Genomic DNA, 16070 nt, shown 5'->3' on the forward strand with positions numbered 1-16070 from the left:
CCAGTATGTATGGTAATGTATGGTCATGCATGTCTGCATGAGTATGAGTGCTTGCTTATTATTGTTAGATTTAATGGCACTCAGGCAACACAGACACTAGGAAAAAAACACTTTCTGCTCCATTAATGCATCGGCTGGAGAAATGTCATGTGTGCTAATGGTCAGGGGACCAAACTGAGGCTCCAGAAATGGGTCACAAAGTTCACATGGCCGTGTGTGTCATGTAGCTGTGTATAGTGGTCTGTGTGTATGTATCTGCAGCGGCAGGCAGACTGCTGGTGATTAGGAACAACAGGGCAGAGTTCAGCTGAGCGAGTGTGTGGAATGCTAATCCACATTGTCATAAGGCGAGCTTCAGCCTGACAAAGGACTGGAGACATTGTGGGGTTAGGGGGCTGTGTGTGTGTGTTTGTGTGTTGCAGAGGCAACCCACATAAGAGAGGTGCTTCATTACTGCAGATTAGGCCTCAGTCGCAGCATGGTGTGCGTTAATAAAGCACATTGGGGGGTTGGGAGGTGGAATGGACAAGAGAGAGAGAGAGAGATGGGCAAGAGGGGATAGGAAAACAGTTGTGTGAAAATGTGCAAGCGTTAGAGCAGCAGGAATAACGAACGGGGGTGTGTGGGTGGTGGGCGTTAAGCTGTCAACTGTCAGGTAAGCAGGAATTACAGGCAGAGACATAGGCGGCCATTAGTGGAACACAGATACATGTATGGTCTATATGTAGACACACACACACACACACACACACACACACACACACACACATTTTGTGCACTTAAACAGTAAACACACAGACACATACACACAGTCCAACCTTTTAATGAGCTGTCAGTCCTCTCATCAACACAACATCTGCTGTTGTGGGGTCAAGCACATGAAAAGACCCCTGGACGACCTGGTGGTAATGTCAGTTTGGCCCCGTGCTCGGCCTCTGTCTGTGTTTGTCTGACACACACTTGTGCAGGGGAGAGTGACACATTGGAGATTTGGTGTGCGTAGTAGCAATACACACTGGCACACACACACATTCAGACAACCTTGATATTGGAGGAAATCCAGCTGACGAGGGTCCAGCTCACCTCCACCACACCACTGCAGTGGGTTTATTGTTGTATCTGTCAATTCTCCTCTCTCTGTCCCCTCCTTTCCTGTATCTGCCCCGTCCCATCACTGTCTCCCCTCTTCCTCCCTCCCTCCCTCTGTGCTGCAGTGCTGCCTTCTGGAGAAAAAAAAGGAAAAAACACCAACCACAAGCGCTCATAAGCGAACAAGCCCCCTTCTGTACACACACTCGCAGAGACACACCTGGCTACGCATATGGCTGGAGCCTTTTACATTTGCATGCACATGCTCATTCTTCTATGCCCTTGTAGATGTGGGACAATCCCCTATATACAATACACATGAATTCACATGCTCACAAATCAGTAGTAGCAGTAATAGTTGTTTTCTTCTTCATGGTTGTGACAAAACAGAACCGACTGGTGCAGTGAATCTTTCAGTCAGTGAAATATGCCCAAGATAATGATAGAAAACAGTGGAATGCAACAAATTCTTAAATTTTGGGAACTACCAGTGAGCACTTGGTTTTATTCTTAATAAATTCCTTATGTTTTCATTAAAGATATAGAAATTGTGTGTGTGTGTGTAATGTGGATGTTTTGTTTGTAACATGAACATTAGGTGCGCGATACCAGGCTGCCACAATAATTTGTTCTGTTGCTGTTTATCTCTTCTAAAGAAGGTGTCTATGAAAATACAGCTCAGATGAAAATCCTTTAGTCCAGCTGATGAAATGCTGTGTCTGTTATTCACTGTCCGACTGTGTGGGTGCATGTGCGTGTGTGCAGTCATCTTACTAGCTTTAAAAGGCTAGTAAGTCAATTATTGATGCTTTCTACAACCTCTATCTCTCTTTCTCCCTCTGTTCTGCTCTCTGCCCTTGCACTTTTCTCCTCATTGGAATCCCTCTCTTCCTCCACCCTCTTTTTCTCCTGCATCTGCTTTTCCTCCCACGTTCTCTCTCCTCTCTACTCCCCCCTTCTCCATCACTTCTCTTTCTGTTGCTGTGGTCTAGCCGTTTTGGTCGCGATTTGGTTCCTCTGGTTCCTCTGGTGCTACACGTCAGTTTGGTCGTGCGTGCGCGTGTGTGTGTTTGCTGTAACTGCAGGCAACCTGTGTGTAGTATCAGGCCTGTCTGCCACAGATAAGCATCAACTCCATCAGCTTGTGGCCTCTCACTGAGCGTGTGTCCTGGATTTGCTCAGAAAACACACATTCAGCCACACATAGTCGCACAACTACACGCCAACACCAACAGTGTTTATTCGAACACACATGGCTCATGGGTTACGAAGCTGACACAATTAATTATAAAAACAGTCAACACTCACACATAGATGCATCTTCACAAGAACAGGACATACGCTGTATTGTATATGCAACAATGAATCACATGCACACAAGCACTGAATGACAGGCCGTGTAGTATCCATGTTGACTTATCAGCATAGCGTCTCTTGTGTTTTATTCATAGACCTTCCTGAGCAGTCTCATTCAGTCACTACTCTTTACTTAATCCATTTCCCTGCCACCTTCGTTCTCTCCGATACTGTATCACTGCCGGTTTACGCCGTAGCTCACTCCTGATGTTCACTTTTAATGCCATTTGTCTCCATTTTCTACCTCTTGGATGTCATTTATCTCTATTTCCTATTGTTTTAATGCCATTTGTCTCCATCTTTCCCCTCTGTGACCACGGTGCCTGTCGTAATTTGTTGCCTGACAAGAGTGTGCATCATTTTAATTGTTCAACGTATTCTTACAAATGTCTCCTGTGCTACCTCTACACCGTCAGTTTTGGAGTGTGTGTTGTTTTTGTCTGTCTGTTTAACCCGCCACCCCTTTCTCTGTGTGTTTCAGAAGGAGGTGGAGGAGGAGGAGAGCCAGGTGAGGAAATCCTCAGCAGACCTTTGCTCACCTAGTGGCAAGTTGGCCAATGCCTACCCTGCGAGAAAGGTCAGTCGTCAACCCCCCCCACCACCCCGCATCCATCCATCCGTCTCTCCATCACCTCCTACTGCTCCAGCATCCCCTCCCCTCCCCCCTCCCCCTCCTCTACACACAGGTCAGCTCTCAGGGTCACCACCCCTGCCCCCACTGAAAGACACACCCCCTGTTCACCCATTCATAACGGCACACTTCTGCTCTCTGACCGGCCAGGAATACACACACACACACACACACACACACACACACACACACACACACACACACACACACACACACACACACACACACACACACACTGCTCTCCATCTCCCCCCTTTCACTGCATACACACTCTGACTTTACATTCACACAAGAGGAAAGACGCTCTTCATCATGATTGTCTTTTTTCTCCAACACACACACTCTCTCATCTGATGCCTGATGGATGATCCCTTATCCACATGTATGCATGCATATATTAGCTTTATTAGATTATAGCACTGAGAGTGCCATGTGCAGTACAGCACATTCCCATCTCCTCCTGCTGTTTCTCTCTCCATGTAGTCATGAGTATGCATGTGTGTGTGAGCGTGGCCATGCATCTGATTGCCATTGTGATAATTCACCCATTCAACTGAAAAATTGTATGCAAAGATCAATAAATGTAGATGGATGAGCTGCCATCGTGTGATGTTATGGCTGCAACACAAAAGCTGAAAAAGACAATATGTTGTTGTGTTGTCATATTTATATGCGTGTGTTTTTGTTTTCCACAGGGAAAAACATCTCCACCTGCTTTGGTCTTCAACCGTCTTTTCTCGGACATTAAGGAGGAGCCAGGACACCCCACCCTGGTCCATCCCAGGTACTACATCATATAAACCTTGATTAAACAGCACCAATACACCATCTTAGGGTTGACATTTGTTTTTTTAAAGGATTGATGTGCAGGTTATTAAAAGGAAAATGACCAGCACATGTTGATCTAAACTGAAATCCTCAAATGTCTGACATAATGTTTTGTCTGACATTCAAATTAATTTTCTGTTGATCGACTTATTGGTTAAATAACTAATGGTTTGACCTTGACACTGATTAAACTTTTAGTTGGATTGTTAGAAATAGTGACTAAATAATTAGTTTGTTTATTTTGTCTGAACAACTGCTCATAACCTAACATTATCATATGGTTGATTTACTATTTGTTGAGGCTCAAGTTCTGTTTATTTCTGGACTTTGTTCAATTTGTGGTCAGAATAAATTTTTTCAACAGACTGTTGGCTTTTAAGTGGTATAATGAGATTGTTGTTTAAAGTCAGTCTGGATTAAAATGTGTGTTTTACTGGAGAACATTAACATTTTTTTATTTTTTTAAACTGTGCATTACGAGGAGGTAAACTGTGCCAAATTGTGTGGTTGGGCTATTTGCCAAGTTGCATTAGGTTTGACTTTCTATCAGTTTCTTTTTTAGTAAATTAAATTCCCATCCTTAATTTCTTGCTGTACTCTGCTCAGTTCCCTCTTTGTCCTCTGTCCTTCATCGCATGAGCGTCTCATCTCCCTCCCTTCCTCCTCCTCGGGTCCTCTTTTCTTCCCTCCTTCCCTCCCCAAACCACACCGGTCTGTGTTTGGACATGGTGCTCTGATAGCTCACACAGTAATCTGACCCAGATTAAAAGATGGAATTAGATGATTTATGGCGCCATAGCTACACGTGACCGCTTGACATACTGACCATAGGTCAGACTAAATGGCAGGATTTAGATTTCTGGTCTCCTCCGGCATTACCGGACTGCTACGCGTCTCAAACCAGTCATGGCTTGCACAGAGCAGTTTGGAGCATGCGTTTCTGCATTGCAGCTTTAGCAATAATAAAACGTCTTGCTAGACATCCACAGCACTTAACGTCCTTTTTGTACCAACATCCATTAGCACCACACATGACAAATACAAGCCATGTTTACATTATTCAATCACATCTTGGGCATTTCATGTGAATGAGTTTCAGATCGTCATTCAGGCGAGCAGGCAGCGCTTATTTCCATCCAGAGCAGAGGGAGCAAGGCTGGCTTGGTTGGTTGGTAGTGCTGTAGTTTTTCAGGCAGAGCCCCACTGAGCTGTCATGCTTAACCTAGTTCACAGTTCCAGCCTCAGCTCTGTCTGGAGGGGACTGCTGTGGGGGAGGGGTTCAAAGCTTCTTCTCTTCTCTTCTCCTTCTCTTCTCTTCTTCCCTTCTTCTCTTCTTCTCCTCTTCTCATCCTGTCTTCCCATCATGCAGTTAGGAATGGACAGATAGTGTTTGCTCAGTGGCTTCAGTGCATCTCCAGGCACTATCTCTCTCTCTCTCAGTTGTACCCACTACCTGGACATGTGTGATAAGATGAAGGTGTGTTTAGGCTGATATCCTGTAAACACATGATAAGAAATATCCATATTCCGCACTGTGTTTTCATCTCTTGTCTTCAGATGCTGCACTTACTTTAGGCTAACCTTCACAGAAATACCTTTCTTTTATTGCTCAGATTCAGTGTTTCACTGATGAGTTACTGCAGTCATATTTGTTGCTTAATGTACTTCAGCATTGTAAAGTCCACAACTCGTAACATTTTATGGTCTTTACTGCAAACTCACAGAAGTATGTGAAAGGTGACCCTGCTGCCATCATGACTAGAAAATCAATTCAAAACAGATACTTGTTTCAGTTTGTACGTTATCAGCAGGATACTCAACCTTTGTGTGATGAAGGGAAGCCAGGACTGTTGTGTGTTTGTATGTTTCAGTGGTAGTGCATGTTAAGTATGTTGCGCAAAAGTGTAAAGATTTATCTACATGTTAAACCAGTTCAGTGTTTAAACACCGTTTCTTTATCTGCTTCTCTCTCCCAGTTACTACCTGTACACATACGATAAGATGGTGGCTCCCAACGTGTCTCTGCAGCAGGAGGCGGAGATGAGCCAGGAGATGCTTGGAGCGCTGCTCAAACACCACTACAGCCGCAGAGTGCTGGGCCATGACGAGCCACCCATGGGTCAGTAATGATACACACGCTTATTCACAGAGACACACACAGAAAGGCACTTATGCCCTTCCATCCAAAATTCCAAACATATACGACAAACCACACAAATCCAGACTCTAAATTAAAATGGCAAAAATGTTTTTTTGTAATCTGAGGGCAGAGGTTTTGTTTTTGTTTCGAGTTAATGTTGCTCATAATTTTTGATCATGATTAAAGGGATATGAAATATTACAAACCAAAAGCTATATCTCAAAGTTTAGACCAAATCCTTGGAACAAACAGGTATAAATCAGGTTAGAAGGGCACAAGGTGGTGTGGCCTTTTAATACAAGAATAATTTTTTTTTTTTCAGTCTTCCTTGACACACAGTTGTTGACAAAAGCACTGAGCGATGGCGTCTGACCCCTTTCCAAACCTTTCAATTTGCATGTTATAATCAAACGGCAAATAGAATAACACATATTATCAAACCCTTTCTTGCTTGACGTTCTGGTGAAAGTAAAAGCAAAAAACCCACACGGTGCAATTATGTCCATTCATGTAAGAAACTCAAAACATCAGAGCAGAAAATAGGTTAAAGGGTGAGAAAATTACATCCAATTTATCCATTAAATCATTGGCTTTTGAACTACAGTGTTTATGTAGCTGCATTTCCTGGTGTGAGGTGGCAGGTAAAATCATCTTTGTGTTATTTGTAATGTGAAAACACCACAATGACTGTGATTGAGGATATTGGGGGAAAAAAAGCTAACATGGGCAAATCTAGTTTTACATGATGGTCCTGAAAAAAGAATATTCACCTGGTTAACCTTCCATAGTTAGCATTTGTAAATCGTATACAAACATTATTAAATGGTTTTATGTATTTTTAAAGGACTCTCTCCTCATTATTATTGAAGATTATTGTTGAAAATAAAGTGAAAGCCAGATATAGAAATATAAAATATGTCTTTACTGGAGGCGTTATAATTGACAAATGGTAGTCGAGTTGAGTCTTCACAAAGTTTGGGTTGTTTCTTTTAAAACCAGAAATAAAATACAAATTAATCCAATGATAAATGATAACGATGTGAATGACCATAAAAGAATGACTTTGAATAGTAACAATACTAAAACATATCTATTCAGGGTGTGGAAGTTAATTCTTCACTTTGGAGACAACAGCCTGACAGAAGATGTTGACCCTTGTATTGTAATGCACACACTGAACGTACATACACACAAACATGGCGGACACATGTCAACTATAAATACATCATGCATGCACATGCAGCAAGTGCCGGCAATTAACATACACATAACATAAGCAGAAGAGACATGTAGATCGTGTACATGTAGCACAGTGGAAGAGCTGACACGTGCTTACTGTAAACATACAACCACCATCCAACACACACACATGCGTAACATTGCAGCCCGCAGCGACACACATAATCATGCATTGACCTTCACATAAAGACTCTAGGGGAACCTCACGATTGAGCAAGAGGGGTGAAAAGGCAGCGACCTCCTCTCTGTACTGTTTGTGTGTGTGTGTTTTTATGAGCACATTAAAGTGTGTATATTAAAGCTGCATCAATAAGAGTTGTGTGTGTGTGTGTAGAGAGAGAGAGAGTGAAAGTGAGTAACAGCAGTAGTGTTCTTCTGCCATTATCCCCCCCCCCCCCCCCCCCTCTCTCTCTCTCTCTCTCTCTCTCTCTCTCTCTCTCTCTCTCTCTCTCTCTCTCTTTCTCTTTTCCTAGCTGCTGTCTCCATATCCTCATCCATTCATTCATCCATCCATCCATCCATGCCTCTTTCTTCTCTGGGTGCCTTGATCACCACCTCCCTCTCAATCTGCTGTCACTTTCCCCCACTATTCCTCCTCATACTCCTTCTTCTCACCCCATCATCATCATCATCCTCCTCTTCTTTCGTTTTTTTTTTCTTTCCCAGTCTATCTATGCGCCTTTCACTTTTTCTGTTGTGCCTCCCTCCCCGTGCTTATTTCCGTTTGAACCACAACCAAATGACTCACTCCTGCTATTTGTTTGCTTCTACTATCATACACGTGTGTGCTGTGCAGATCATGTATGCAAGTCTGTACGTGTGTGTATGCACATGCACAAGCAATCTTCGCAGTGTCAGTGCCAGACAGGCTGTGTACAGAGCATGCTGTTTCCTGTCACACACACACATGAATACATTATTCTGGTAAACAACCCACTGTTCTCGTGCTCTCTCTCTCTCTCTGACACTATTTCTGCTTCTCTTTCTGTCTGTGAGCTTATACACGCTGTCATTACTGGCCGACACATGCCTTGCTGCAGCATCTGTGCACGCGTCTTTGTGTTAGAAGTGTCACACGGCCGTTTGATCCGTTTCTTGTGATGTGCGCCTTAAAGGCCACCGTGAGGAAACAAGTCAGAGTTTGAAGGGGCCCATACAGAACAGCACATCTCCCACACAAGACCCATTATTCGCGCACACAGAATTTGTGGCTGAGTGTTTGGTTCTTCGGCTGTTGCCATGCTTGTGCTTATGTGTGTGTTCACGCTGAAAAAGAGGTGTGAGCTTATATGAGGTTATGCGAGGGTGTTACTAAACGTAGGCGGGAGTGTGCGCCAGCTAGGCTCGCACTTCCTGTCTTTCAACCACCTCCTATTCTTTTTGTATTTTTTATATATATATATATATATATATATTTAAACCTCTTCTTCATCCTCTTCTTCCTCCCTTCTCAGATCTTCACGCGTCGCCCCCTGTCGCTGCTGGCGCCGAGGAGGCCAAATCCCAACATGCCGCTGCTGCCTCGGCCACCGAGCGGGAATGCCAAGCCCAGGCAGTTTCCATGGAGACAAGCAGCCCGAGCTGCAAGAAAGCCTCCCACACCCCCGCCCACACCCCTCCACCTCCTGCGTCGTTGTTGACGCCGGTAACGGAAGTAGTGGCTAAGGACACAGGCTCTGCCACAAGCGGCGCTGCTGTGGTGGTGGGGGGACTGGAGGACGACAAGGACAGGATTGTTGTGGAGATCATGCAGATGTACAGCAGGCAGCAGGAGAAGCTGAACTCCACCCTGCACAAGCAGCTGCAGCTGGAATTGGTGAGTTGGTGGTTGGAAAGAACAAAGACCAAGATAAATGAGCCCAAGATAAACTAGAACCTAATTGTCCTTGCCTATTAAAAGTGTCCTTGACGTGGATGTGGAGGTGATGTTCACCTCACACCGACCCCTTCATGTTTCCTTCCCACCACATGAAACATGAAGGTACCAGATGGTTCAGCCATTTTTAAAACAAGTCAGAAGTCACAGTTACTCAGTTTCACTCATTTATAACATATTGTTTTGTTATTAAAAGACTCTAATTTAATTTCAGTTTGGACATATGGAATTTGAACCCCCTGTATTCAAGCCCCCTTGGGATATAATGACATGTGTCCCTGTGGAGGGGCAGAATTGTAAAGCAATTTTCCCTACAGAGGTCAGTGAAGTATCACATGATTGTTATTATTTCCCTTGACTTAGTCTTTGTGCCTTCAGGAGCTGGAGGCGGTGCGCGGGGGCGAGGCAGCGAGGTTACGGGAGCTGAGCGCCGAGCAGCGGGAGCTTCGCAGCGAGCTGGAGGCGGTGCACAGCGAGCAGGCGCGGCAGCTCAACCAGGCCCGCCAGGAACAGCTGGAGCTGGAGACCCGTCTGGAGCAGCTCAGACAGCAGGCCTGCGCCTGCGAAATGGGGGTACAGCGCCAACAAGAGGCCCACTACACCGCACAGGTACGGGATGAGAGGAGAACTAATCCTGGCATCAGAAACAGTCTGAATGATGCAGTACACAAGAGCTTGCATCACTTAACATTTGATCTCAGATGGTACAGTGCTATGCTTCAGTTGTAATCAAATTCACTTGTGTAAAAAGCCTTTAAATTACATTAATGCACTTCAGATTTTCACCAAGAATTTATAAGAATTTCCCCTTTAATCCTTGATCGTTTCCAAAATTGCCGATCAGCACTCAGTTAACGGACCAGTGGATGTCTCTCTTTTAAATATTCCAACCAGATAGTGGAAAAAAAATTCTTATATAGTCATCACCCACATATTTCCTCTGAGAGCGGCAGAGAATGTTTTCTACCCATACTTCTTGACTCAAGGTGTGGACAAGCTGTTTCTGTGACTGAGTGTTTCCTGACTGAATCATTTTGTGTACATGTATGCTCTGTGTGAGTCAAAAGCGCAACTACACACCAACGCAAACATGAACCTTCAGGGCCTTTGTTTAGGTTTCCACTAGACCTAATCTGGAGATAGATTAGGTTATGTTGGCCTGAGCTCAGAGCTGCACTTACCCCCTCCTGTCTGCTACTGAAGCACCGGCTCCTCCTGCCCGGCTCCTCCTGCCCGGCTCCCCTTGGCATCAAAACCAGGCTGAGTGCCAGTAGGAGAGGGGGCGTGCGTTTGTTTTCGTGAGACTGATACGAGCAGTTTCATTTAAAAACTAAAACAAGTAATTTGTATTTCAAAGTAACTAGTTTCATGGCACCTTGGGCGCGTTCTTTTGTCTTCACGGTTGGGAAATTAATTTTCCAGTCTTCATAATGATCAGTGACATAATTTAAGAATCTTCAAAATAATTTGCTATAACTGGAGCTGCTGTAAACAAGGTTAAGTCAGAGTTTGTGTCAGACGATCAAAAAGTGACCACTGACGACCTAAAGGGCAGGAGGCACTGAGGGTTAACGTCTTCTCATTCAGGCTCTTCCTGCATTTTAACAAACGCAAAATATAGTGCAACACGTGTAGATAGCGTATCTGCTGTACTTTGCACAGTCTGTTGTGATCGCTTGCGAGCAAACTACTTTTGCAGCTACTGTCTCTACGCCTGATGTTGTGTAGGCCCTGTTTTGTGAACACACTTTACTGATTGTTTGTAGTTTCAGACGGTAACAATTTGTCAATCATTATAATAAATTCAAACTCATAATAAAATTATATTATAATATTTTATTATATTATAATAAGTTTTGTGCTGTGGGATCAATCTTATTGTGTGTAGTTAATGTCTGAGAATAAACACCATGACGTACTTGGTATTTGTGATGATGTACTAGACCATGTGTCATCTATAGTCACAACTCATCTTCGTGTCTGTGTCTTCAGTTGTCGGAGCTCCGTCAGAGGCTGGAGCGGGCGGAGGCTGATCGCCAGGAGCTGCAGGAGGAGCTGCGCCGGGAGCGGGAGGCTCGGGAGAAGCTGGAGCGCACGATCACCCAACTCAAGCAGCAGATGGCCCGGTCTGGCACGGTGGGAGGCAGCCCCTCTCCTCCTCTCACCCCTTCCACCGGACCCCCCAACGCCTACTCCCCGGCCTCCTCCTCTTCTTCCTCCATCTCGGAGGCCCCAGCGTCTGGCCAAAAGTAACTGCCACCCCTCCAGGCGCCTCTTTCCCTCCCTCATTCCTCTCCGCCATCACCCACCAACTCTACAGACACAAACAAATCAGCCTGAAGCAGAACGGAGCTTCACATCTCCTCAGGCTGTTTTTGTTAAGTTGTGCATCTCATTCTCCTCCCTTATAATTTCAGTGTAGGACTGACTTTTGTTTTTGTAATTTAACATCACTTAAAAGAAAAGTTTGATGGTGTGTTTTTTTTTATTATTCTTTCTTTTGCTCCCTCTCCTCTCTTAAAACAGTATTTAAAGATTTTTGGGCATGTATGATTTAATTTATAGTTTTTACTGAACAAACAGCTGCTTCACAGACAGGAGTTGGGTCCAACTCAACCATCACTATATTTTTTCCATACTCACATTGTCACCCTCTTCATCCCATCCCCTCTTGCTTGCTCTGGATTCCAGAGCCAATGACTTTGAGATTTCAGCTCAGACACGGATGCTTGGCTCCCCACGGACGTGTCAATTCACTGATACTACCTGGCACAGCAGCCGGTGCCCACGGACACAAAATGGCGCCTGGATGTGTGCCTCCTCTCCGTGTTTCTGTACCTTCAGCCCAGATGCTCAAGTACCAGCGAATGCAGGAAACTGCATGGACATTTCAAAACTGTTTTTTTTTTTTGGTCCTTATAAAATACAAAGAAAGAAAAATATAACGTGTTAAAATATCAAATCTATATGGAGGAGAAAAACCTTTACTGTACACAAAAAGACATTAAGCAGATGTTGTAATGAAAATATGCCAGTAGTGACACTGAACTTGAAATGAGTGCTTTGAGTGTGACGCCCACGAGGTAAAAAGCGCTCAGACTGTCTGGCCTGGGCCCCAGCTGCCCCTCACACAGACTAGCTTCCTCTTCACTCTGCTTGGCAGCACCTGGACTCTCCTGTTGTAGACCAAACAGTCTGTCGGTTGATCCACCAGCTGCCCAGTATCTCCTCTAAGCCCCCTCCCCCCCACAGCACCCCACTCACTAGAGACCTCACACCTTCCATCGCTGTGTGCTGGGGCCATTGCCCTCTGCTGAGAAACTCCTCAACACTGTGGTTTTCACCCACTTTGGCCTAGACAGGAAACACTGTGCTCTTTTCAGGCTTGGCATGAACAAGCTCACGAGCGGTGTTATGCACTTAATGTGCTCTCCTCCTCCTCCAGAGTCTCCTGGGAAAGGAATGCGTCTGGACACGGGGGCTGGGTGAGCCGGCAAAGCTTTTCTAAGGAAGAAGAAAGGCAGAGTCTCACATGTGCAGAAGCTGCACCGTCTTACAATAATACATACGACATCCCCACATGCGTGCACACTCAAGTGTGTTCGGGCAGTGCAGGCATTCAGGCAGAACAATGGTCCCAGCGTTCCCAGCAGATGATCAAAGCTCCAGCGTGTCCCTGTTCTCTGGGCTTCTTTTGCTTTTTCTATCATTTGACTTCATTGTTAGCAGACGGTTTTATCCCCACCCTGTTTGTCAGAATGTGGGTCGCAGGTGAAAGCAGTTAGTCCGGGATGGTTTGGGCCCTGCTTCACGTTAATCTGCCTGGCTGAACAAACAGCACCGGGAAGGGAGGGGAGGATTGAGGGGAGCGCTCGGGGGACTGGTGCGCTCTCCCCCTCGGCAGGCTGGGTGGCCCGGACGCCAGGGGTACAGAGGGAGCCCGTTTTTTTTTTGTTCTGTGCCGTCAGAATGGGGGCAGCTGTTGTTGTCTGGGGGCCTCTACCCACCCTCGGGTGAGACTGTACAGGATCCCCCATCCCTCAACACGACCTCCCTCCTCTCCCACAGAACCGCCATCACTCACTCACTCTCACTTACCCGTCCATCCGTCTCCAGTGCCAGATCAGCTGGGGGTGTGCAGTGTTTTGTAGAAGCCCAGGGGAGCGAGCAGACATCCAGCCAGAGGAAGAGAGGACTTTTATTGTGTCAGTTGCCAGGCAAAAGCGCTTTTTATTGCCACTGAGGAGATCCCTGTAAGCAAGTGTGTGTGTGTGTGTGTGTGTGTGCGTGTGTGTGTGTGCGTGTGTGTAAATAATTGTTTAAAAAGAGAAGGGGATCGGCCTCGGCTAAACTCTGAGCTTTTTTATGCATCTGCTCTAAATGCAAATTGATAGACATTCCACTGTGCTCCATCCTGTTCAATGCAGATTTTCTTACACAGCTTCCCTTTACAATAACAGATCTCACAGACTGGGCAGGGTACAGTTGTGGTTTGTTGATGGTCATAAGTGCAGGTGCAGGTGCAAGCCAGTTAAATCGAACCCATGCCGCAAATGTACACTCTACTGTTGTTCCATTTAAACCTTTATTGAAATTATGAAAGAAAATATTTAACGTATTAACTAAAGATTTATATTCACTTTGTAAATACAGTAGTCATTAATATATTAACTGTTCTTATAAGAATAATCTTCTAAAGGTTATATAAATTGGACCAGAACTAAGGCTCCAGATGGCCTAAATGTTTTTGCTTTCTTTTTTTAAAAAGTGATCTTTGCAGATATCTGAACTTGACTTTAGTCGAGTGGATGTGGGGGTGTGACATGCATGGTTTACTGAGACATGACGCAGGACAAAGGCTAAATAGGAAAATAATACTATAATACACATGTTCCCCCTTTTCTGAAAACCGATGCATTTGTTTTGTTGTGGATTTCGTCTTTGACGGACTGTTGTAATGTAACAAGCTTTTTTCCACTTTGTCAAGAAACCCTCCCCTGACCTAAATTCAAAATATTTGTTTAAGAAAATTCATTTTGGGGAAATTCTTTTTTTTTTTGCATGTTTGCTTCCCCTTATGTTGAGTGTCACTCAGCCTCTCTATCAATCAGTTTATTGTGGAAAAAAAAAATCCCCCCTGTAACACACAAAATATTGAGATGGCTCATATGCATGAACATTGAATATGTGCAAGTTTTGTCTTTATCGGTCCAGAGGCTAAATGTTAAGTCAGTTAGATTACGAAAAACATGAAATGTAGCCTAATTCGGAAAGTGTGAGTGAGTGAGTGTGTGAGTGAGTGTGTGTGCGTGTCTGCGTGTCTGTGTGTGTGTGTCTCTGTGTGTGTGTGTGTGTGTGTGTGTGTGTGTGTGTGTGTGTGTGTGTGTGTGTGTGTGTGTGTGTGTGTGTGTGTGTGTGTGTGTGTGTGTGTGTGTGTGTGTGTGTGTGTGTGTGTGTGTGTGTGTGTGTGTGATGAGCTCCCACGTCTGACTGAAGCACGGCAGCTTTGAAAAGGGAAAGAGAGAAACTCCTGTAGCTCTGGATGTGTTGTTTTGTTTTCTGATTTGAGATCATATATCCTCATCTGAAAAGATGATCAGTATTAGTTTTCTTTTTGACTTAATTACCTCTTCAGCAAAACAAAAAAAAATAGAATAATTTTAATTCATCAAATTTGCAAATACCTAATGAAAATATTTAGTCTTACTTTCTGTGTAATTAGCATTTTATACACAAGGGGGCGATGTTTATCTTTCTCTAATTGTGCTCTGTAATGATAAAAGGACTAAATGAGCGAAGAGAGAGAGAGAGTCTCCTGTAACATGGCGTTCTGGGCCTTTTTGCATTTTGCAGTGTTGGAGAACTTGGATTCAGCTTTGTACAGAATTTTTACAGGTGTGAATTTTGCCCAACCGAGTTAAACCAGGAGGACGGAGCCAGGCTTTACCACATAAACATATTTTAATACAGCATTTACAAAAACACACGTGAAGAAAACTGGCTAACAAATCCACGGTTGAACTGTTGTAGATGGTTTGCTTTGTAGTTGGGTGTTTAATTTTCAGCCAGTAGTTATTCTGCGCCACTGTGGGAGGAGTCTGAAGTATAGGGCTGCGTTGTTGATTGATCGCACAGATCACTGGCTACGAAGATTAAAATGATTTCATGTCCACACATCCTGTTATAGATATGAAAAAATATTTATGGCTTTGCTAAATAAGATCCCTCTTCCCCCTCGATGCTGTTCTGAAAAATGAATCGCAGTGTCCGTGTATGACCATTGCATACGTTGCCAATACTACAGTGTGATGAGACTTTTGTTCTTGCATGAATCGAGACACTGTTCTCCTACCTCATGTTGTGATATAAAAAGATGTTTTTTAAGCAGAAGACACTGCATCTCTAACTGTTTATCATCATTGATATTTACTAGTAAATGACATACCTGTAAATGCTTTTAGCTAATACCTCAGTTGTATCTAGTGTTTGTTTTTTTCTGTTTTTGCCCTTCCCTGATTTCAGATCTTGTAAATATACCCTGTATAGACAATGAACTTGGATCAAATTCAAGTAAAGTTCTGTAGTGTCGAACCTGTGTTGTGTTTTGCCTTTTTTCCGTCAGCTCCCGATGCTGATAGAGGTCACATCAACAACTTACATATGTGTAGACCTGAGACGAGAAATTCATCAACAAATTCAGATTATTTTATTAAAAAGATTAAGAATTATCACACGTAAAACAGGCATATCAAAAAATCATTCTGAACAATCTTCCAACCCTGAGGTTTATGTTTAATCCAGTTTCGTGCACATTACTCAATAACAATAGTGATAATATTACTATTGATTAAATTCATCTAAAGGCTACTTTAAAAAAAAACACGCTCAACACCAGATTACGTTCATTTGGA

General features: G+C 44.0%; 1 protein-coding gene across 1 annotated transcript in view; it reads left to right on the forward strand.

The window, feature by feature from the left end:
• Positions 1-14192, forward strand: part of skila (SKI-like proto-oncogene a) — a 32263-nt gene extending 18071 nt beyond the window's left edge. Inside the window, exons 3-8 of the mRNA XM_020110240.2 lie at positions 2927-3022; positions 3772-3860; positions 5881-6023; positions 8738-9099; positions 9538-9768; positions 11152-14192. Coding sequence (XP_019965799.1) covers positions 2927-3022; positions 3772-3860; positions 5881-6023; positions 8738-9099; positions 9538-9768; positions 11152-11412 — 1182 coding nt within the window. The 3' untranslated portion in view covers positions 11413-14192. The remainder of the gene's footprint in view (positions 1-2926; positions 3023-3771; positions 3861-5880; positions 6024-8737; positions 9100-9537; positions 9769-11151) is intronic.
• Positions 14193-16070: the final 1878 nt, after the last annotated feature.

The sequence above is a fragment of the Paralichthys olivaceus genome, chromosome 16 (genome assembly GCF_024713975.1).
Source record: "Paralichthys olivaceus isolate ysfri-2021 chromosome 16, ASM2471397v2, whole genome shotgun sequence".
NCBI classification, from domain to species: domain Eukaryota; kingdom Metazoa; phylum Chordata; class Actinopteri; order Pleuronectiformes; family Paralichthyidae; genus Paralichthys; species Paralichthys olivaceus.